Source organism: Gymnoscopelus braueri (assembly GCF_963280865.1).
Source record: "Gymnoscopelus braueri genome assembly, chromosome: 9".
NCBI lineage: Eukaryota > Metazoa > Chordata > Actinopteri > Myctophiformes > Myctophidae > Gymnoscopelus > Gymnoscopelus braueri.
This window is the reverse complement of record NC_137610.1, coordinates 26,347,772-26,372,555: the sequence shown is the minus strand read 5'-3', so window position 1 is coordinate 26,372,555 and position 24,784 is coordinate 26,347,772. Positions and strand designations below refer to the sequence as shown.

Below are 24,784 nucleotides of genomic sequence, written 5' to 3'. Positions count from 1 at the left end.
TATGTTGCCTATCTGCTACTACCAGTAGCATTCAACACCATAACAATATAACTTTGTCCCTTCTCAGACATTGGGCCATGGACTCTCTGCTGACTGTTTTGTCCCTAGTGGACCAAACAGCGTTTTGATCGCCATGGCAATCGTTCTGTTTCCCCTTCCCCTGCTCCACTCCATAAACAGACTGCTTTTGGTCTTGTTTTACACAGATTGACTTGCGTTTATGTCATAGGATGTCATGTAGCGGAGCGAGTCGTGGAATATAACTAACTGTTTGAGTCTTTTTTACTGTTCTCACTCTGTGTAAGGAGCTAAGTGACTCCTGGTGACCTGCTCTTTGATCTATTTCGGTGCTTTTGTCAGACCAAAAGAACCCGAACAATAAATCTAATCCTTCACACACCGCTCGTATGCTTCGACAGGGTAACAGTCCCAGCGCCTCAGCGGTCCCTTCTCCCTGCCCGGTCTCAGGTTCCTTAATGTCTTCCCGTCCATACAAAGTCGTGTTATTATGATCTTGATATTTGGTGTTGAGCAAGTTTTGTGCGTGTATTGTGTGGGTGGATGGGAGGGTTAAGGTAGTGGAGTGCGCGAATCCTAACCTGAACCTGACAATGGGCTGGCCTGACAATGAGGAGCGGCTTTCTTTCACCTTTCATCTACGCAGAGAACAACTCTCCTGTTTCATTCTCACCGCTAAGCCCCTCCGACACAATGCACTTTGATGTTGGCGCTCGCGCGCAGGTTTTTGCGCATGGACACGCACTCGCATGCCCGTGCGTGCACGCTTGTTCCGTTTGCCTCGCGTGTTTACCCGACTGTGGGTTTTTTAAGATTAGATTTAAGATGAGAGAGAGAGAGGGGTTTACGTCGAACAAAGGAGGCGAGGCTCGCTCAAACCCACAACATTGCGAGCGACCAGGACATTCCAGCTATGTGTGTGTGTGTGTGTGTGTGTGTGTTTATTGAGGTTTTTCTGCCTTTTATTAATGCGAGGCCCGGATAGACATCTCACGGCATTTGAACTCGCATCAAGTTCCCGATGGTTGGGACCGGAAAAATTTAGCGAAAATGAAATTATTGCTAGTACGCACTGGGAAGGCCCATCATGCCCCATGCAGCTTGTGCGCTCTTGCATGAACTGCCTTTTGAGTGTTACTGATGCTATGTGATGCTTATCACTTAGTGACATGAGTCAGCGTGTAGTCCCTTTAGTCTTTTTTGTTGTTGTTATTTTGTGTGTATGTGTGTGTGTGTGTGTGTGTGTGTGTGTGTGTGTGTGTGTGTGTGGATGATTTGTTTCATTTGAGAAAGAGCAGAGACTGCAGAGTAATTTGGATGGATTTTGCTGTAAGGAGCATCCTTCTTGTGTCTTGTTAAATGAATAAAGGGAATCATCTTTGAGCTTTTCTTCAATCACCATCAAAGCTACGTCTGCTCCCTCTTATCCACTTCTATTTTTCCTCAAACATTTACCCGTATAGGACTGTTCTTTAGACTCTGAGTTGTATGAATAATAAAATGTTGCTGTGCACCTGTGGCCTTTCACCCACTTCTCTCACATGCTTTCTCCCAGCACAGGTGAAAACAACAGACCATCTTAACCTACTGGAACTGATACTCACAATCCCTTTTGGCTCAGAACGGTGTAGGTTAAATCGGACAATAGGAAACGTCTAGCAAGTATCATTGTGGCACGGGGAGGGCTCACGTTTTGAAATGTGCCTTGTTAAGCTGCACTCCCGACAAATCTGCTACGTTGTTTCTCAAGCACGACAGTGTCACAGGTGGGCAAAGACAAAGACGCAAGGGTCACTGTGTTCCTTCCTTCCGAAAAACTGTCTGTTGTTCAATGGCGTCAGTTTTCCTTTTGGCCAGCTTTTCAGATCAGATTTGGGCCCCTATGTCTTTTCCTCTCTTCACCTCGCCCTCCCACAATGCCCAGCAAAACAACAACTTTTGATTACTTTGCTTCGGGGCTCCGCCACAAACGATTGCCAGCTTTATCCCTCTCAAAACTGCTCGGCAACAGTGGAACATGTGTGAACCTAAAACCATCATGTGTGTTATCTGATGCCCTTCGTCCGTTTTGTCTTTGTGCAGTCCTTTCCTCATCCCTGGCTTGTGTTACCACAGGGAATGTGTGTAGCATGCGCATTTGTGTATAAATATATACCAGTTGCCAAGGACCGATGCCCTTAGCCGTGGCAGCTGCAGAAGACAGGTATTCATTCTTCCTGAGAGGGCAGGGCCGGGCAGTTAAGGAGGCAGAATAACAGTGTGAAAGGCTAGCCTCTGGTGTCAGATGGGTGTGTATATTATGATGATGATCAAATGTTTCCTGCTTCAGTCCTGGAGTTACCATGGCTTTTGTCTAAGTTTAGCCTGATTTATCTTATATATCTTGACATCTCTGCCAGACTTTCAGCCTAGGGGGCTTCCTGTTATTATGATTCGATACCAGGTTGTTGTTTGGAAGAAAGTCATGCGTTAGAACGTTCGATTCATGCAGCATTTAATCAGATTTATTGATTGTAGCACGTGCAAAATTGTGCGGCATTTCACACATAAGCAAGCAGCAAACATGACTGTGCTTGTGCATTTTTCTTAATACTGTGTGTGATGTGGCTGTGTGTGTGTGTGTGTGTGTGTGTGTGTGTGTGTGGGGCATGCGCATGTGTGGTGGCAGAGGCAGCAGGCTAATCGTAGTAGCAGTGGCAGCGGGGATTTAGAGATCGCTCCCCTCTTTAATCAGGATCAGTGTTCTCTCTCTAATGATCCAGAGGGGACTTGGTAGTCCCTGAGCCACTTCCCCTCTCTTCCTTTCCTTTCCTCCCCCCCCCCCCCTCCCTTTCTGCTTTCTAGGAATCCCCCTCTCTCTGCACAATTGCTCTCTCTCTCTCTATGTTCCTCTTTCCACCTCTCTTCAGCTCAAGTACCCCCAGTCACTCTGCTCTGCTTCACCGCCCCCCTGGCACACACACTGTGAGACAGGGTAGATGATGAGAGAGAGAGAGAGGGAGGGTGGGACGGGTGCAAACGGACCCCGGAGGTGCATCTGTTGGTGGCGTCGCTTAGGAAACCCTTCTCTCTCTCCTCTGGACCGGTTCAAAGGGAAAGAAATGGCCAAAGAGACCCAAATGAGTTCACTTCACCCATTTTCTCAAATATGTGGTCTCCCTCAGTTGAGCCGGTTTTGGCGCAGAGACTTTTTTTTTTACCCCCCCCAGAGGGGGTTCTTATTTCTCCTCTTGTCTGAAAGGCCACTGTCTTAATGTGGGAAATGCCGAGCTTGGATGTAGATGGTGTCTGGGAGAGAGAGAGAGAGAAAAAATGCTCTCTGCCCCAGAGCAGTCACGTTATTGGAGCCGCATGCTTCCTGAAATGGTGAAATCAAACGTGTATTGTTCTCTTGGCGGTGCGGTACCGCCGTGGGGCATTATTGTGGGTTTGGGTTATTTGGAAAAAATCACAAAGTCTCTGGCTAATTATTGGTCCAGCATTACTACTGTGTCTAGCTGGTCTCAATGCCAGCTTTGTTATGTCAGTAAGTGTAGCCTGTGTTGTACTACAGGAAATGACTTTGTGTCTTGGTCCTAATTGTGAATTATGTCTGCGTAAGTGTCATTATTTAAGGCTATTGTTCATAGGGCATGCAGCTAAGGCCGTTACGTCACCCGCTTAACTACAAGGAAACCCTTGTGTTCACTGTAGGGATTTTCTCAGGGAAAAATTTTTTGCGGCACGCACGTTTCTGCCGTTACAACTCGAGGTGTCACGTTGTTCCCATTTAGAAAGGAAAAAAAGAGGGACCCATTACGTGAAGTCACTTCTATCAATGGAACGTATATGAGGTGATAGATCATCGGAAGACCCCCATATCTGAGGCACTCAAGTCAAACCGCAAGCGTTGCTATTAAGCACTTTGTCAGACGCATTTGGGAAGTGCTGTCTACTGAGCTAATCCAATTGGCCAGATTGATTAGCAGTTAAAAGCCTTACTTCCTCTGGCCAGATCAATCCATTCCACATGCTGCTTGGCCCAGGAGGCCAAGCCGGAGCAGGGGATGGTCCCCGGGCCCGTATGCTGGTGCCAGGCCCCGCTTCCTGTGTAGGGTTTCACCGGGCGCGATCGATGCATCCAGACAGCTAATTGGATGAACCAACACTCGCATCTCTCTCTTCGACTTGGACAATAAGAGCTGAATATGGCTTTATATAAGGGGAGTGCCCTGTCAGTTACAGCTGGGGAAATAATAGCATAGTTTATGGGGAGTGTCTTGTCAGTTTGGCCATAATATATATCATTCCTGTGTCAATGAAGTGAACGTAGAGTTATGTGCTGCGAGCAGTCCAGCTATGTAGAGTCCTGACACAAACACCCTCACATGCACACACATGCACACACACACACACACACACACACACACACACACACACACACACACACACACACACACACACACACACACACACACACACACACACACACACACACACACACACACACACACAGCATTTGCCAGTATCCATAACTCCTGTTGTCCTCTTTTCTCTGGCTCACATGTTTTCTCTTCCCTGATTCCGTCCTCCTCTCTGTCTCCGTGCACGTCTGGACAGAATGACCAAGTGTGACGTGAGGAACTACCTGGAGAAGATCTACAACGTTCCTATAGGAGCAGTCCGGACGCGGATACAGTTTGGTGAGTGTGCCCGGGCCCAACACACACACACACACACACACACACACACACACACACACACACACACACACACACACACACACACACACACACACACACACACACACACACACACACACACACACACACACACACACACACACACAGGCAGCTGGGGTACTGACAAAGCCATGAGTATGCCACCAGTGTCCCTCAGAGCTGAGCTGTCTTCCTCAACAAAGAAGGGCCTACTGAAATACAAGCTACATTGAGAGTACTGTGAGTGATTATCTATCCACCATACCAGGTCATCCGTTTTGCTTTGACACAGACCTTTACAGGTAGGTAAGATGCAACACTGGAATATTACTACCCCCGGGAAACTCATAGACTCGAGACTACAAGACAACTGCTTTTTTTCCAGTTTGCTGCATGCACAGAGAAGATGAAGTCATTTCTTTGTGTGGCACTTCTGCTTTTTGTTTTTTACTGAGGTATGAGAGGATAGAGAGCACGGATGAAGCACATCGCCGGTCTTGAGCCCGGGAATCGAACCCAGTATGTTGAGATTAAACTGGTTGAGCCACCAGTGTGTCCCAGATGGGAGCATGTTTTTAAGCTGCACGATGTCAAATTAATTCTGCTCAGAGGCCACACCAGCAGGCGTTAGCAGCTACCGGCTAATTTAGCATTCAAGCTAGCCAGCTTTGCCATTGACACCCAGCAACGGGAGTGTCTTCGAGGGGCTAGCTGCGGCGGTGGTTAGCGTGCCTGACCCAGCCCCCACCCTTCACCACCACCCCCTCCCCAAACACACACACAGCTGCTTATCTGACAATCTGCTGCTCTAGCACTCTGACCTCCAAACGTCCCGGGACACTCCACACTCTCTCCACACATACATATGGTACTTACTTAAATGTATGGCTTCAGGGCCGGAGTGGGCAAAACAGAGTTACACAACCTACAGCAACCCCCCCCCCCCACCCCCAACCTCCCCTCCCCTTTCTTTTTAACAGTTGGGGATGATCATAGAGCTTGGCCCGTGTTATGTCATCGACTAAATGATCCTCTTGGCTTTTTACGATGGAGGAAACGGTTTGGGTTTTGCATGGGCTTTTTTGCAGGCTCTTTTACAAGGCTAGGAATTTGCAAGCTCATGGAAGAGCAGTGAGAGAGAGAGAGGGGACAGGGGGTGTCTGCATGAGGAGGAGAGGGACGGGCCGGACGAGCGAGGCACGAGCCCCCTCAGTTTGGGGCCTTGAAGGGCCACGAGGAGCCCCCTCTAACTCTGGAGAGAGAGAGACGAGAGATGTGAGGCGGGCGGGAGGGCGAGAGGCGCCTAGCCCTGTTACATGGTGCAGGACCCATTAAGGCTGTGTTTATTAGGGTTGTGTCTTTAAAAGCTCGGGGAAAAGGAAAGCCCCTCGGGAGGGAAGAAAGCAAGTGAACGATAGAGAGAGAGAGAGAGAGGGAGAGAGGGAGAAAAGAAGGCGAGAGACTCCGGGGCCCCTGGCGATCCCGAGGTGCGTCAGAGTAGGTATCCCTGCCTGCGTCAGGAGTTCCACTCCATTGGCAGCATAAAAGACGGCGAATGGGGAGAAGAGAGAGAGCGAGAGGGGCGCAGAACGACCCTTTCTTCCCTCCTTGGGCGGCAGGGGTATTTTGGAAGACGTTGCCATGGCTACCACTCTGGCCTGGGATTTGTAACGTGATAGCCGACTGCCAAACCACAATCCCAAAGCAGGAGAAATTTTTGTGCTTGCGTTTGCGAGTGTTATGTGAAAGTTCTCTGTGTGTCGATGGGGCAAGAGGTGGGCGGAGAGGGGGTTGGTGGGGAGGGGGAGTCTGCATGAAAGAAACACATATTTTTCGATGTGAGTCCATTTCAATTCTTCATTGTCGATTCACCTTACTCAACGCAAAGGGCTCACGGCGTGCAGAGAAAAACCCTGCAAACGTTAACCTGGATCAAAACACACAGTGCATTGAGCAGAAATATACAAACAAGCTTTTTGCAACAATAGAATGGCAGCCATGCCAAGTGATGAGGGAAATGGCAGTGCATGTATTGCAATAAATAATATAAAGTGAGATACAAGATTTATATTACATGCAAGTGTCTTTGCCTTGAGAGGGTTACGACTTAACTGTTTACCTGGCTCCTGTGAAGGTTACAGCATTTCCCAATGGATTCCCTTGCCAATTTCGTAACGCACGCACGCACGCACGCACGCACGCACGCACGCACGCACGCACGCACGCACGCACGCACGCACGCACGCACGCACGCACGCACGCACGCACGCACGCACGCACGCACGCACGCACGCACGCACGCACGCACGCACGCACGCACGCACGCACGCACACACACACACACACACACACACACACACACACACACACACACACACACACACACACACCGTTACCTCTGCCTCCCACCCACACAGGGGCCTCTAGTCAGGCAGGGGAGTGGGGGGGGATGGGGTGGTGAGTGGGCGTTTTACGACTCTGCTAAGGGCTTTCCCTGAGCAGTGGGCTGCCTGACTGGTGATTATTAGCCACACACACACACACACACACACACACACACACACACACACACACACACACACACACACACACACATACACATACGCACACACACACACACACAAAATGACTCATTAAAGTGGAATGTTTCTCTCGTTTTTCATGTCATAAACCGTTCCCATGGCAATGGGCAGTTATCGAGAGGGCCTGTTGACTCGACCACCGGGGTCTTGTTGAGATTTGGGAAGCTCTAAGGTGGAGAGGAACCGTGTGATGCGGAGGTCCTTCTTCCTCCGTCGACACCGCACTGCGTTTATTTGTTTTGGTTGGATTTAAACACGAGACGTTCCTGCTCATGTGGGTCACATTTGGTGGATATGCAACGGTTACTTTGAACGGGCCGACCCCTAGCCTAGCCACCGACTTTGTAACTTACTCTCACGCACGCACGCACACACACACACACACATTTATGTTTGTATTACTATACTTGAGAGGCCTCAAAGATTTTAGGCCGGCATTGAAAATAGCTGAAAATAGCCGCAACATGGGTGAAAAATATCAGATCTACAAGCTCACTATGTGTTGCAACGCAATGTGTTGTGTGCGTGACATGGCCGCACAACTAAGTAGGGAAAACCTAACCTCCAAATGCCTAATCCTAACCCTGCCCACAAACCGAATAACGCTGAAAATCTTTTTTAAACCATAAAACAACCATTTCTCTTGTGAAGACCAGGAAAGTACATGGTCCTCGCAATGTCTTCTCTCTCAAATTCTACTATACTTGTGTGGACTTTTGGCCCTCACAAGTATAGTACACACATACACACACACACACACACGCACACACACACACACGCACACGCACACGCACACACACACACACATAAAAGCCAGACAGTGGTGGAGCGGTCTGACAGGAGTTAGAATGATGTCATCACCTCCAGCTGGTGTAGAGAGGTTAACCTGCATTCCCCAGTCACCAGGGTCAGCCTCTGCTCCACTTAACTATGCACGCACGCACGCACGCACGCACGCACGCACGCACGCACGCACGCACGCACGCACGCACGCACGCACGCACGCACGCACGCACGCACGCACGCACGCACGCACGCACGCACGCACACAACACGCACACAACACGCACACAACAGAATCTCATGCAAGCTCTTCTCTCGTTTTTGACAGCTTGTTTACTGAAAAGAAGACATACTGTACACACACACACATATTTCTATGCCATGCGCTGGGTTATTTATCGACATAATATATGGTATATTCAGTATATAATAATGCTGCTAATAATAACTATTATTATTATTATGTATTTACATTGTCCTTGTTCAGTGCAAAACGCTGCCAATTCAATGTGTGTGTGTGTGTGTGTGTGTTCGTGCGTGTGCGTGTGCGTGCACTCTTGCAGGCAGCAACAAGAAGCGGAACCACCTGAACCAGAAGGTGAAGAAGCCAGATTACAAAGTTGCCTACATTCAGATGGTGAGAACACACACACACACACACACACACACACACACACACACACACACACACACACACACACACACACACACACACACACACACACACACACACACACACACACACACACACACACACACACATGCCCTCTCCTGCTCCCAGTCTGTCCTGGTTAGTGTTATTGTTTTAGGACTGGTGGTGTACAGACACACAGTGGGAGGTGGAGACCTCTCCACAATGGCCTCCCTTACCCATGAATCTCTCTTTCTCTCTCTCCGTAACACCCACCTCGTTGTTTTTTTATATTATTATAGGACTGCATTATTAAACACAACAGTTCCTCGGCCCCTGAGCCTTCGGCCTTTGTGTTGTCGGGTTATTTTTGGAGGGGAGGGGTGAGGGGTGTTGCCGGGTTAGAGAGGTGAGAGGGGTTCGTTGATGTCTCCCCGACGGAGCCCTCGGGCGCAGGTAGGCTTTGAAGGTGAGCTCTCAAAGCCCTTCACCTTATTGTGCCTCAGTCCCCTCGGTCCCCTGGCTTGCACACGTACACACACACACACGCACGCACGCACACCTTATTATTCCAAAAGCACAAACAACTCAGACTTGTTGCATTGCGCTGTATACAGTTTGTGCAGTGAACCATTTGTACACTGTAATTGCTGTCCATCCTGAGAAAGACAGACAGGCGTGCACACGCGCACACACGCACACACACACACACACACGCACACGCACACGCACACGCACAGGCACACATCCCTGTGTTGCATGTCTCCCGAGTCCTGTGTGGTTCACACACTCTGGCTGCCCTCTTGAGAAAGCAGCAGCTTGGGTTCTGGCCGGGCCTGAGGGCAAGAGGTCGTCTTTGGTTTCATGCCAGACTTATTACAGGAAATATCGAGGTATGGCTATCATCTGGGCCAGCTCAGACCTCCTCTCTCTGTGTGTGTGTGTGTGTGTGTGTGTGTTTGTGTGTGTCTGGCCAGAGGTGTAAGGTTAAGGATCGTGTGTTCAGATATTATCTATGCATAGGTGCAGACCCTGGTGGGGTACGATGAAATTATCTCCTCCAAAACAACATTAAAACGGGTATAATAGGAACCAACTCCAATTTTTTGGAGACATAACATTTCTCTTTTGGGTCTCGAGCTAAGACGTTTGAGTCAACAGTGCTGAGAGTTTAATGAGTGAATCGTGGAGCTCAAAGACGAGACACAAAAAACTAAAAAAGATTAACAAGGAATATTTTAAATGCCCAAATTAAGACACAGATTTTGTTCTTTAATTTTTTTTAAGTTGGCATGGCCTTATTTCTTACTCATCCCATCACTGTTGTAACCCCAAGTGCACTCTCCACATTAAAACTAATTAAAAACTCATGGGATAATGGGACAGGATAGACTTACAGGACTGGACTAAACACACACAATGTTTGTTTGAGAACTACGACTGAGTGGAGTGGGGGCATGGCAGAAGGGAGGCAGATGGCAGGTACTAGTGATGCACGGGCCGACTCGTAGCCCGCAGGTCCCGCGGGTTGAACCGCGGGGCGGGCGGACGGGTTATAGATTACGACGCAATTATCGTGGGGCGGGCGGAGCGGGTCAAACCACGGAAGAAAAAAAACCCACCACAACACTCCTCTCTCTCGTGCTCTCTCTCTCTTCCTCTCTCTGTCCCCTTCTCTCTCTCTCTCTGGAAAGCAATTGAATGGACTTGCTTGTGTGTTGAGAAGCCGTCATTTATTCTTCTTTTATGTTTTTTTGGTGGGTTGCGGGACGGGACGGGTCGTTGATTTATATTCATTTTGCGGGGACGGGTTGGGGCGGGTTGGGCTCCCGTGCGGGGTGGGTTATGAAAAAACCTGACTTGCGCATCACTAGCAGGTACACAATGATTGGGGGCCTGATGATTCAAGGATCAACCGGGTGGTGAGAGGCGGAGTTGAATGTTAATTGAATGGAGTGATGAGTGCATGGGCTGGACCTGGAAATTAATGATAGACGGAGGGCAAAAAGCAGAGTGGAGGAAAAAAACTGGCGGACAACTAAGTGTATGCCAGCCGGCAATACATGTATGAAAATGTAAAAGAAGTTGGATATGACGTATAGAGTGCATTGTTCAAAATGTTCACAGGGTCATACATAGCTGTTATTAACACATCCACTGCCAAGGGCTAATCTCATAATGTACTCACCAGTGCCAAGGTGTTTTTGTTGTTTTTTTGTTTTTTTCATGTCGCCATAGATCTTGTTAAAATCCTTAAGATTGAGCGCTACACGGTCTGTTTACATCCGCGAGATCTCCCTGTATCTCCCAGTGAAAACCACGTGTCAAACGGGGCATCCATGTTTGAGTTAGAGCGGATTACGTTAAACAGTGAAATGCGAGGAGAAAAAACTACAGGAAGAGAATTGAGTTTCAGTTTCGTCTGTAGAATGGGAGCGGGCGTGCTCGTCAAAACCGGATCCCAAATAATTCTATTTCCTGTCATCAAACCGGAAACGGAAGTGGATCAAAAAAAATCCGAAAGTGCACCCGGACCGCGCATGCGCGAAAAGACCGCAGCCCGTAGGGCTACGGTCTCGGCGCTTAACAGTTGGATTTAACGGCCCGTAGGACTACGGTCTTGGCAGTTAATGTGTTAAAAACACTGAATGATTTAGCTGTTACAATTGGCATCCCATGTGTATAACGCATTATATACATACTTATAAGGCATTATAATCTGCTCATAACCCTGTATAATCAGATGTATAAGAGCTCATAAATAATCATAATGCTTTATAAGCATAACCATAACACATTATAAAGCTTATTATAATGCCTTATAAGTTCAAGTATAAATGCATTGTATTATGCTTATAACACGTGATGATTACAGTTATAAATATTCATAACAACGTATAATGCAATCATAACACATTATACAGCATGTTATAATGACTTATAATGTCAAGTATTATAATTCTTCATAATTGCTACCCACTTGGTAACATTTGCTATGCAACCCAAAATGTATTTTCATAGTTATAATCCATTATAATCAATCCTTTATACTCACTGATATAACGCATTATAATGACAGTTATAATGCATTATAAGTGATAATAAGGCATTATAACAGTGATTAAAATGCGTTATAACAGTGAGTATAAGGCATTTTATATGTTATAATACAGTATTATTAAATGATCACAAAGTAACAAATGGCCACTTATAATAACTTTTGATCATAGTGTAATGCATTATAACAGCAATTATAAAGCAGTATAACAGTGATTTAAAGGCGATAAAAATGTAATAATAATACCTTATAAAATGATCATAATGTCACAAATGTTCACTTTATAATAACTTATAATCACTGTATAATGCCTTATAAGTGATAATAAGGCATTATAAACGTGATAATAAAGCCTTCTAAAATTATCATAAAGTAACAAATGACCGCTTATAATAACTTATAATCGTAGTATAATGCATTATAATAATGCATTATAATGGTTATGACACATTATAACAGTGATAATAAAGCATTATCAATTGATTATAATGAATTATAACTATAAGAATTAATTTGGGATGCAAAGCAACTGTTACCAATTTGGCAGCAATTATGAAGTATTATAACACTTGATACTTATAAGTCATTATAAAAGGCCTTATAATGTGTTATGGTTATGGTTATAAAGCATTATGAGTATTTATGAGCTCTTATAAATCTGATTATACAGGGTTATGAGCAGATTATAATGCCTTATAAGTATGTTCATGATGTGTTATACACATATAGTCCATGGGCCAGACGAGATGTCGGTACCCGAAAGGTGGCAAAGGTTACTTATCATTTTTGAGAAGCTCTATGTCTGTAGATAACATTTTGGTATGATAACCCTTCCTGAGTCACAGCTAAATTGGTGTTATCAGCTGCTGCAGTTACCCTCCCCCATTGAAAAAAGCCATTTTAGATGCAGGTGCATATCTTGGCATTGGCTCCTGTGGAGTACATATTTCAATATTTTTCACTATAGTGTTTGGTATCATTTTTAACGGGACACTTTAAGCTTTCATTCAAGCCCTTTTGTGTATATGTAGGACAAGTACAGTGGTTACTGGAGCTCTTCAAACTTCGAATACAACATTTTTTACACTATCTGCCTAAATCATATATTTTCTTTTAGTCCTGTGCCACCAATAAACATCAGTGGCACAAAACACAAAACCTGGAATACTGACATGATCCTAAGGATTCAGGAAATGTATAATTTGCCTATAATATGTCATTCACAGCTGGACAAAGAGATTCAGCTTGAAGCCAGGAACTGTGACTAAATATTACCTTACAGCCGAGTACAGAACCGTGTTCCTCAGACATCTGAGAGACTCGATAGGTCAAGGCAGTTCCAAGCTGTCCCATGCATCCAGATCTACAGGGTCCAAGGATCAAAAGAGATGATGAGGATATCAAGGCTTTCATTGGCCTTATGGAGAATAACAGGCTCAATCCTGTGGCTCCAAATGGCATTGATCTGGTTGGCCTCTCCACTGGCTCCATTGCTCCGCCTGATGTGACCAGGGATCTCTTGAGAGCTCCTGAGATAGGCGAAGAGGCCTACCAGGTATTCAGACAAACAAGGCCCACCAACTGTTAAATTCCATGACAAGATGACCAAGCGAAGCCTAAAAACATTTTCCAATATCTACACTAAAAGATCTCATGGAAAGAGTGGTCAGAATGTTGTTCTAAAGGCTGATAGGAACCTGTTCAGTCACATGATCCTGGTGGCTGAAAGTAGGAAGGTCAATATGAAGGATGTTCTTGCTCACCCACTTGGCCCATTGCCATGGGCATTGGCAAATGCTGATGGGACTTCACGGAAAACCAACAAGGATGCACTTGCCAGAGAACTGGAAAAGAATGTGTCTCCAGCAGAACACATCCCAACTTCATCTACTTGCATCATCGACGGAATGAGCCTAGTTCAAAAACTGAATGGTGAAAACAACATTTAAACAAGTGGCAAAGTCAGTTTTGAACTGGGTCCTCCAGGAAGGCGCACAAAGTGAACGTATTGATGCTGTATTCGATGTCTACCGCAGGACTTCCATCAAGGATGCAGAACGAGTCAACCGGGGTGCAGACACAACACTCGAGCACAAGCACCTTGTTGGTGGACACTATGTAAGGCAGTGGCGAAAATTAAGAGAAGCCTAATCAAATTTCCGGTCGAGTGAAATTTCTAGTCTAGTGGAAACTCCCAGAGTACACACACCTGCTGCAAGGCAAAGTCCTGTACATGACCTGCGAAGAAACGTGTTATTGAACGGGCAAACTACCAGGCAGCAATCTAGAACTGCTGTCTACAAGCATCTCCTGTTGTGCCAAGCCCTATTCTCCATGGATGGACTGACAACGATTTCACTGGCCATTCACTGGATGCGTTCCCCATCTGCACCAGATGTGGTTTTGGAGCTGTTGTCCTGCAAGTGTGTGCGTTCGTGCAAACTGCCAGATTGCACGTGCCTGTCAAATGGACTGACCTGCACCGACATGTGCAGGTTGCAGACCTGCAGCAACCAAAAACAGGCAGATGATCGACAACCAGAATTTGAACTTGGGGAGTCAGATGAAGAAATTGATGACCGGTTTTAATGTGTGACATGGCCCTAGGCTTGTAAAAAACATCTACCCGGCAGCTAAACCATGAACAAGGACATTGGGAAAAAAGAGAAAAAAGGAAATAAAGAATAAGCCATACAAAGAAAAAACTGAACAAAAACTAAAGTGGGTTGGCACAAGGGACTGAATTCTCTTGTTTAGTGCGATCAACCCAATGTTGCACAATGTAGACTATATCTATATACTGTTGATGTTACTACACTGTTGTTACTGCTGATATACAGTATATGTAGATAAAAGGACACATAATTTCATGCACATACTTTCATGTTGATCTGACTACTACTGTGACTCATGAACTGCTTTATTATAAAATGCTACTATTGAACAAATACTTAAAACGAGTCTGTGTTGTAACTGACTATGGTCCGATTAGTTTCGCATTAAAACTGCTTGTTTAATATAAGGCTGAAAATCTGTCCCTCTGAATGAAATAATATGGGTAAATTATACATTTCCTGAATCCTTACAGTACGTTTTAACAGCGGGCGACTCTCGGGCGATCGCCGGCGACATCGTCCAAAAGATAAAGAAAATCCATCTTTCATCGCCCCCCCGCCCACTTCGCCCTATCGCCAGTAGTCGCCGGCTCTCATAGACATATAATGCACTTCCGGAAAATACTATCCTGATCGCCCGCTGATCGCCCGCTGTTAAAACGCACCGTTAGGGTCATGTCAGCATTCCAGATTTTGTGTTTTGATGTTTCTTGATGGCACAGGACTAAAAGAAAATATATGATTTAGTCAAATATTGTGTAAAAAAAAATGTATTCGAAGTTTGAAGAGCTCCAGTAACCACTGTACTTGTCCTACATATACACAAAATGGCTTGAATGAAAGCTTAAAGTGTCCCGTTAAAAATGATACCAAACACTATAGTGAAAAATATTGAAATATGTACTCAACAGGAGCCAATGCCAAGATATGCACCTGCATCTAAAATGGCTTTTTTCAATGGGGGAGGGTAACTGCAGCAGCTGATAACACCAATTTAGCTGTGACTCAGGAAGGGTTATCATACCAAAATGTTATCTACAGACATAGAGCTTCTCAAAAATGATAAGTAACCTTTGCCACCTTTCGGGTACCGACATCTCGTCTGGCCCATGGACTAATAGGATGCATAGCGGCCATAGCTGAGTGGTTAGTGAGCCCGCCTAGGGAACCAGCTGGCCCTGGTTGCCCCAGGTTCGATTCCAGGCTATCCCAGCATATGTGCCGATGATATGAAATTTGTCCCTGAGCAAGACTCTTAACCCCTGATTGCTCACAGGTTCTCATTGGAAACAAGACCGCAAGGACTTTCATGAACGACCTGTTAAAAGGAATTATCCTTATCCTTATAGCAAGTGCTACCAATAACTTATTTGCATACACACAGTATGCAAATTACAGCCTTTGCTATGTATAAGTTAAGCATATCCTGTTAACAGATCTGCATTCTCAGATCATTATAGCCTACCCTTGTTTTCTATACTTTAGCTAACTAAAGTTCTGATTGCGTGCAATCATGTTCATACTTTACCCATTCGTAATAGTCCTCTACTGCTCATGTCCAGGTTTGTAATAGGTCCATTATATAATGTCCAGTGGAGATGAAGAGTAGGCTTGCTTGCTGCTAGTGCCATGATGTGCTTTAGCTTGCATCCTCCTTATAAGAGCAACACACTCTCATTGTTTGTGAGTACTGTTGGCTAACTATCATATGTATGGGTTGTGTAGTTATGTATGGGTCGCGTGTAGTTATCATTTATTTTTACTCAAGGCTCCCGAAGTCCAGAACATGGGATGCTTTTCAGTTGAAGTGGTGGTATTAAGGGCATGTGCGTTTGTATGTGCCTCGACAGAGTGGGGCGGTAGAGTATCTGCGTGCCGGTTGTGGTGGGCCGGTCTAGGCTAAAATGTCCTGGCCAAATTTTGGGCCCAGTCCAGCCCTGAGTACAGTATGTACCAATGTGTGTAAGTCCTGCAGTTAAGCATGCGGTTATGTTAAATTGTTAAATTATCTCTCAAGACAGATTCGGCTGTCAACACCACTGCCTTAAGCGTGTAGTGTTGTTGTTAGTAGGAATAAACACAGAAGATCCTGGGAGAAAGTGGACTAAGAAAGTTGAGGAGCCAAACCAAGTTCCCATTTCTATACCAAAAATGAGGTGGGGCCCCCAGAGGCAAAAACTAAGAAAAAAATAAATCCCTTTTTATTTTTTTACCGAATGGGTTCCCAGATTGGTTGTTAAGTGATGTAATGCACTGGTTCTCAACGTCGGGTTCGGGGACCACCAGTGGTCCAAATGGATCCTTTACAAGTCTGTAACTCCCAAGAGTGTACAATGGGTTATTTCTTGGACCCCAATCTACACTGCGAAATCCGCAGTGTTAAATTAACTCTCAGCGTTACAGACCCATAAGGGTCTATTTGGACCCCCTGGGTGGTCCCCGGACCTGACCTGACGTTGAGAAACAGTGATGTAATGTAATGTCGAGCTCTGATGTTATTATTCTGCACTTTAACGCTCATGGCATGCATTGAAAATGGAAATGGACGCTTTCTATACCTTTAATGTCCAACAACCCATGTAATCTTTCTAGACATTCCAGGTGTCTAGCACGACCACCAGGTTGGTGATATTATTGACGTCCCCTCCAGAAAAATAGTTCAGAGAAATACCTTGTTTGTGGTGTAATGAAATCTGCGTATATCTGTATTTTGTGTGTGTGTGGGTGTGTGTGGTGCAGTTGTATCTGACCACCTCATCGTGTCAGATGCAGTGGTCTAAAGTAACTATGTACTCAAGTACTGTACTTAAGTACAATTTTGGCATATTTTTACTTTACTTGAGTTTTTCCAATTTTCAATACCTTTACTTCCCCAACAATTATTTGAAAACTTTAGTTACTAGTTACTTTGTAGATTTTGATTATTATTACAAAACATACATTAACCACTTCAGCCCGACATTTCGGCAATTTGAAAATAGCCGATCTACAAGCTCACAACACGACGCATTGTGAGCTTGTAGATCGGCTATTTTCAAAGGATTTTTATGAATAGTATATATTTGAAAACTTGTGAAACGGGACATTCTGCGTGACGAGTACTTTTACTTTTGATACTTTAAGTACATTTTGATACCAATACTTTTGTACTTTTAGTCAAGTAAATATTTAATTACGAACATTTACTTTGAGTTCTTTTTCCACCACTGGTCAGATGTGTGCCTTCACACCTGCGTTTGAGATGTGAACGTGGCACGTGGTTTTTGGATTTTTTGTCTCTTCTAAACCGAAACTAATATGTAACAAACAAAAAACAAACGATTTTTTTTTTAATGTACTCCTTTTGATGAGTATGTGAAAAGCAAAAAGCAAAAAGGAGCCTTTTGTTTTACGTGGCCACCGTTTTGATCTGGTCCCAGATAAATCAACAGTGGTGTAGCGTAGACACTTGTTTACTCCACGCCGCCACCCGAGTGGGAGCCATCAATCTCGCCCGAACGGATGAATAATGGAAATTGTCTAAACATGACAATTTGAAAGAGGATACATAATTGAAGCGGCCATGAATCTTTCAAAGGACAGACTTCCTCTTGTCTGACACAGAGGAAGTGGAACTCCCTGTCCCAGCTGAGCCCACGGTGATGCTTTACCGTTCGCAACCAGTTGCGCACAAACAGTCGAACCTGATTTATACTTTTTACCCGTGTGCCCGGTGTCAGTGGTGTAAAGTGACTAAAGTACATTTACTTTAAGTACTGTACTTTACTGGAGTATTAACACATTTTCGTACTTTTACGTCTACTCCACTACATCTCAAAGGCAGATATTGTACTTTTACTCCACTGCAATTATTTGAAAACTTTTGTTACTTTGTAGATTTGGATTATTATTACAAAACATACAGTACATTGACCACTTCAGCCCTACAGTATATACATTTCGTGAAACGGGACATTCTGCATAATGAGCACTTTCTACTTTTGGTACTTTTTGATACCAATACTTTTGTACTTTTACTCAAGTACATTTTGAATTCCGAACTTTTACTTGTAACAGAGTATTTCTACTTCAGTATTGATACCTTTTACTTAAGTACAAAAAGTGAGTATTTCTCCCACCACTGGCCGGTGTCGCGCAGCAGAAACAGCATATCTACAAGCGTACGAGCTTGTAGATATCGTTGCAGTTGGGCAGAAACCTCCATATTTGTTTTTTTTTTGGTAAATTAATGCTCTACTTCGTCATACAGTGTCACACAAAAAAAGCAGAGCTTGTAGCTCTGCTATTTTTGGGGTGTTTTTAAATTTGAATCCTGAAAAGTAACAGTTTTGGACATGCTGTACAGTATGAGGTTTTCACCCTACAGCAACGATATTCTGTTTTCGGTGAGTGACACCCACGTGCAGCTAAGTATAACTCAGGCTGCAGAGGTGTGAGGATGCAGAACACACACACACGTCCACACACACTCACACACGCTCACACACGCGCACGCACGCACACTTATTTATCTGTGACATGTGTGCACCATTCACGCTCGGCCCCAGAGAGCTTATGTTGTTTTTTGTTTTTTTTGTTCACTTTGCTGAGTGTCATTCCCTCTGTAGTTGCAATCACGTCGTGGTTTTGTGAAGTCATGCTCGTTTGACTGTGAACGGCGGGCAGGAACGCTCAAACGCAGCCTCTTTGTGCTTAAACGGCTTGATATAAAACCGAATATCCGGCCTATTTCTCTGGCTGCTTTGCAGAAAAACATGCTCTCCTCCTCTCACCCCCTCTTCTACCTCAGTCTCTCTCTCGTGTGTGGACACACACACACACACACACACACACACACACACACACACACACACACACACACACACACACACACACACACACACACACACACACACACACACACACACACAGATGCACGTGCGTGCACACAGCCCCAGAAAAACCCTTCTTTCTTTTGCAGCGGTGGGTAGAAAACAAGATTGTTCCTAATTGACACCACATGTGGGTGAGTGTTCTGTGGGTCGATGCTCACAGCACCCCCCCTCCTACACACACACACACACACACACACACACACACACACACACACACACACACACACACACACACACACACACACACACACACACACACACAGACACTCCCCCCTTTCCCTCCCTCTACTCCTCATGCACCCTGCTCTCTCCATCAGCTAATATTGCAGCAGTAATATGTTCTCTCTCTCTCTTTCTCCCTCTCATACCCCTGGTTTGTGGTTGAGGGGAGGCCTCCCGTTAGCGGGGTTCCGTGACGGCCATTTTCCTCAGGCTTAGGGGGGACCCCACTGTGGGGAAGAACTAGTGTGTGTGTGTGTGTGTGTGTGTGTGTTTAGGAAATATGCACTGTGTGTGGGGGGAAAGTGTATGTGTGTGAGAGGGGTGAGCTGGGAGTGGGGGTGACTGAGGGCATGATGGAGTCATGCCAGAGCCAGGAGGTCCAGAGACGGGGCAAGGGGAGCCAGAGAGGGGAAGAGTGGTGAGGGGATGATGGGATGTGGAGGGAGGGGGAGGGGGTGCAGCAGCAGCGAAACGCACGTCACACTCACACATTGGGGCTGTCACGTTCATGAAATATTTACTTGCCGATTCATTGCCGGACAAATATTTGTTATTAACGATTTAATTGTGTCTTTGGCAATGATCCTTGGAATGCAAAAAAAACATGTTTAATTTGTTAAATTGGCTGTTTGGCTTTTAGTCTTAATAAACAAACGTCAGATATGACAAGTAACTTAAATATGCAAAGAAATGACTGTCATTTTAAATTATTTAATACTTTTAAAAAAAAGATCTTATTTTTTAAATACATTTTTGGGGCTTTTCCCACGAGATGGACAGGAAACAAGGAGAGAAAAATGGGGAGAGACATGCAGTAAAGATCGTCTGGATTGGGACTCGAACCCGCGATGCACTGCCAGGTTACATTAGAGCTTAAGTGCCCGGACCGCTAGGTCAGTGATCCGGGCCATTTTTTAAAAAGAAATAGTGGAACTAGTATAGAAAAGTTAATCGATTGAATAATTGCTAAGAAAATAATCGATATTTGCAGCCCTACACTCCTTCATATCTGTCTCTGTATCAGAAGTTTTGTGACTTCTGTGAGTCAGGTGTGTTTGTAGCAAGAGCCGTATTGTGAGTCCTTGCTGCTTTAGTATAAATACTAGGTGCTCTTACTATTGATATGGGTCTCTGCTATAGAATATTGTTGCTGTCGGGCAGAAACCTCTTATCTCCATATTTTAACTTTTTGTATTTTTATATATTTTTTTCTCCCTGCCCTTATTGTGGATACTGCTGAAGGCTTAGTTTTTCTTATTTTTCTTATTACTGTTGCCGTTGTTGTAACACAATACTTTGAGGACCGCACAAAATCACATTAAGCTTCTTGTACCTAATAAATCCGCATGGATTCTTCTTCTTGATTCTTTCAAATTCCACTAATACCACTACTCCTTCCACTAGAAAACGACTCACTGGCATTCGAGGGTTCATGGGGTGACGGTTGTATTTCAGTTTTGTAACTGCTTTATTGCCGGACAAGGTGACGTTGGAAACGTTTATCGATTTGGGGTGGGGTTGAAGTCCTAGTTTGGACTTAGGTTCTCCGACTTAGGTCGATGCTACCGCAGACACTTTGCAGACTTACATTCCTTGCTTGGTTCAGTAAACCTTTGTCCGTGCGGCAAGGCCGTTCAAAAAGTAATGCAGTCGTATTAACCTTCCTATTTCGGATGCTTGTTACGACTGTTATTAAGAATGCCTTTCATAAATGTTCACTTTTCAGTGAAATCACAATGCAGCTGGCAAGGCAGATGTTTTCCTCACTGTAGCTCATGTTCACAACGCATTGCCAGCCTTGTGGATGATTACCTCATTCAGTCCATTTTTTCTTTCGCCCAGCCTACAGTTAAATATGCACCAAATAGCATTTTGAGTTAAACCTTGTTGGTGCCTTTGTAAATCCAATGCTAGTGCTTTGTTTGAAAAAGAAAGTGCTCCGCGTCCAAAATTATAGGCATTTATAAGTGGGCAGGTAGAAAGGAGGGATGATTGAAAAAAATGTCAAACATTGATGAAACTACACCCTGTGTCTAGCATATAAATTATAAGGCTGTGGTGAGGCTTGGGCCTGAGGAAGAGTTATTTTCACTATGTGGAATGGCAGCTCGCCTTCCAGCCAACTTAGCTGGTTAGTTCCAGCTGTACCTCTCTTCTGTTGGCTGGAGCTCTGAGCACTCCCTAGAGGGTGACACTCTGAATAATATGAATGAGAATTCTGACCGCTCTCTAAAATTTGTGAATGGTCCAGCTCCAATGCCAGGAACCTTGTGTCGACATGTCAATTTTGAGCATGTGGCCATGTTTTCCAAGCGCTTTACATGAAGCCACACACTGGTGCAAAGAAATGATTTCCCAATCAGCCAACATCTCAGAATCAAACGTGTCATACTGTACATCTAGGCAACATAGTGTTGGTTAGTATTGGCCACATTTACAGAGCACAATAATATTTTCATGGTATTGATTTGGAAATCTGCATCTGTGTAATACAGACAGAAGATACTCCTTGGTGTTCATTTAACTCGGAGGGTGTACACATGGAACCACATCGGTTCTATTTGTACACCCCCTAAAAATGAACACGGATATGGATTTTACTATGGGAAAGGGATTTATATACAAACATATATGCTACTGTGCAAAGCAAAGCAAACTGGCTAGCAGCGATGTTACTGTTTTTCTCCCTTCCCATTCTTTTTTTAATGGCTGTTACCATAACAGTGTTGTGAATTCTTGCAGTTAACATCACAACAGTCTCAGCGAAAGCACAAAATGGTTGTTTAGGTGCACTCCGGCGCATCTAAAAATAGCCGGCGTGTCTAGAAAGCGTGGTTAGAAATATATATTTTTTGCAGGGTGTGGTCATATAAATTTCCACCCAAAGCCCATTCTGCCATGTTTATCTATAGACAATAGCTCACTTCATGTGCCCAGAGGAGAGTGTCATTCTCTCTCTCTCTCTCTCTCTCTCTCTCTCTCTCTCTCTCTCTCTCTCTCTCTCTCTCTCTCTCTCTCTCTCTCTCTCTCTCTCTCTCTCTCTCTCTCTCTCTCTCTCTCTCTCTCTCTCTCTTTTCTCTCTCTCTCTCCCCCCTCTCTCTCTCTCTCTCTCTCTCTTTTCTCTCTCTCTCCCCCCTCTCTCTCTCTTCCCCCTCTCTCTCTGTCTCTCTCTCTCTGTCTCTCTCTTGCCCCTCTCTCTTTCTGAAGTAGGGGAGCAAGCGATGGGTAAAAACATTGTAGTTGCGGAGAGGAGAGCAGGCATCCAGATGGTCCAAGGTGTTGTCATGACACTGGCCGATAGATGTCATGATGAAGTTAGTTATCGTGGCTGTCGGGTGGGAACCTCATATGTCCAAAAACCATTAAAGAAAGAACCTGTGTTCCAATCGATCAATTGTTGATATTATTTAACCTCTTGTTAAATCAATCATTTCCAAAAATACCACATATGCAAGCTCACAATGTGGAGCTTGTAGAACGTTGAGCTTGTAGAACGTTGAGCTTGTAGAGCTATTTTTTCTACTTTTGTGTGACACTGTATGATGAAGTAGGGCATTCCTTTATGGGAGGAAAAATCATAAAAAGTTTAAATTTGGAGTTACAAGGTTTCTGCCCGACAGCAACGTTATGTATACACAATCATAACCGATGATTTCACTCTGTCGATGATAAACACGGCAGTCACGATCTTGAGCACACACACACACACACACACACACACACACACACACACACACACACACACACACACACACACACACACACACACACACACACACACACACACACACACACACACAGTAAATATTTTAACCGAGCCCCCTACATTAAATTATGTTCTTACATAAGGCTGGAATATGAAAGCAGGTCACATGGCTTTAGGGACAATTCTGGGACACAAAACGCGTTGTATTGTTAGTTGTTTGTCCGTTGTCGTTGGATAGGGCTCCTGTCTGGCTGTGTGTCACACAGGGAACACAAATTCACATGTACACACATGCTTGTTATACGTGTGAGGACTGTCTGTTTACTTACACTGGTTCCCTCACCCTCACCGCTACATGCCAACTTTAACTCTCACCCCTAACTTTAACCAACCTCTAATTCTAACCCTCACCCCTAAATATAGCCCTTCTCCTAATGAGGTCCAGAAAATGGCACTCACTAGTCACCAATTTTCTGGAGTTTCTATTCTTGTGGTGGCATTTACACCCCTGTGACACACACACACACACACACACACACACACACACACACACACACACACACACACACACACACACACACACACACACACACACACACACACACACACACACACACACACACACACACACACACACACACACACACTGGTTTGGTCGCCAGTAACTTAGTGTTTTTGTTTGCAGACCCTGGTTGCCAGGTTTCTCCTCGAGAAGTAAATAAGGTGTCAAGGTGTCTGACGTGGGGGGTGGTTGTTATCGAACCCCCCCCCCCCCCTAGACCGACAGCACCAATCGGATTGCTTAACGCCCGAAGCAATTTGTGTCCGACAACCGCAGGGCAAAACAAGATATGGGGTTGGACCAACACGTGTGGAGTAAAGTGGCAGCTTCATTTGGACTGCTCCTTTTCCCGTATTCTCTCCTCTACCCCACCCCCCCTCCCCACCCCGCATCTCAAAAGTGTTCGCGGCCCACCCATCTGACCGCGTAACTTGGCTGTGTGCATTTTCAGAGCATGTTTATTTGAATGATCAATCAGTCGATTGTGTTCCGGCTTGGATCAACGGGACCAACATAGTATACTTATATTATTATTTATTGGTATCACAATGAAAGCTCACTTTTCAAGGTTTTAAAGACAAAATACCATGACCTTTTTTTATATATTAAATATATATTTATTTATTTTAATATTATCATTAAAATCTTAAGTGTTTTGCCAATTATTTGGGCGCCCACTTTCAGTATCATCACTGCCCACCAGTGGGCCTCGGCCCGCAGGTTGAGAATCACTTCTCTACACCTTCCACAGTCGAGGAGGAGGAGGAGGAGGAGGAGGAGGAGGAGGAGGGGGGGGGACTGGGGGGTTGGTTAGAGGGACTGGGTCACAACCATTGGAAGGGTTGTGACACAGCAAAGCTGGGTAGGGAAGAGCGAGAGAGAGAGAGGCCTTTAGCTGAGGACCACTCTGTCTGTCCGTCCCCTCTGTTTGACTGACACTAGGTGGCAACGTTTCTCTCTCTCTGTCCTTCCATCTCTCTTTCACTCTTTCTCTCTCTCACTCTCTCTGTCTCTCTTTCACTTTCTCTCTCTC

At 45.0% G+C, this 24,784-nt stretch overlaps 1 protein-coding gene across 1 annotated transcript in view; it reads left to right on the top strand.

Moving 5' to 3' along the window:
• Positions 1 to 24,784, top strand: part of mrpl23 (mitochondrial ribosomal protein L23) — a 53,735-nt gene that overhangs the window by 12,168 nt on the left and 16,783 nt on the right. Inside the window, exons 3-4 of the mRNA XM_080437805.1 lie at positions 4,618 to 4,700; positions 8,647 to 8,720. Of these exons, the coding sequence (XP_080293931.1) occupies positions 4,618 to 4,700; positions 8,647 to 8,720 (157 nt within the window). The remainder of the gene's footprint in view (positions 1 to 4,617; positions 4,701 to 8,646; positions 8,721 to 24,784) is intronic.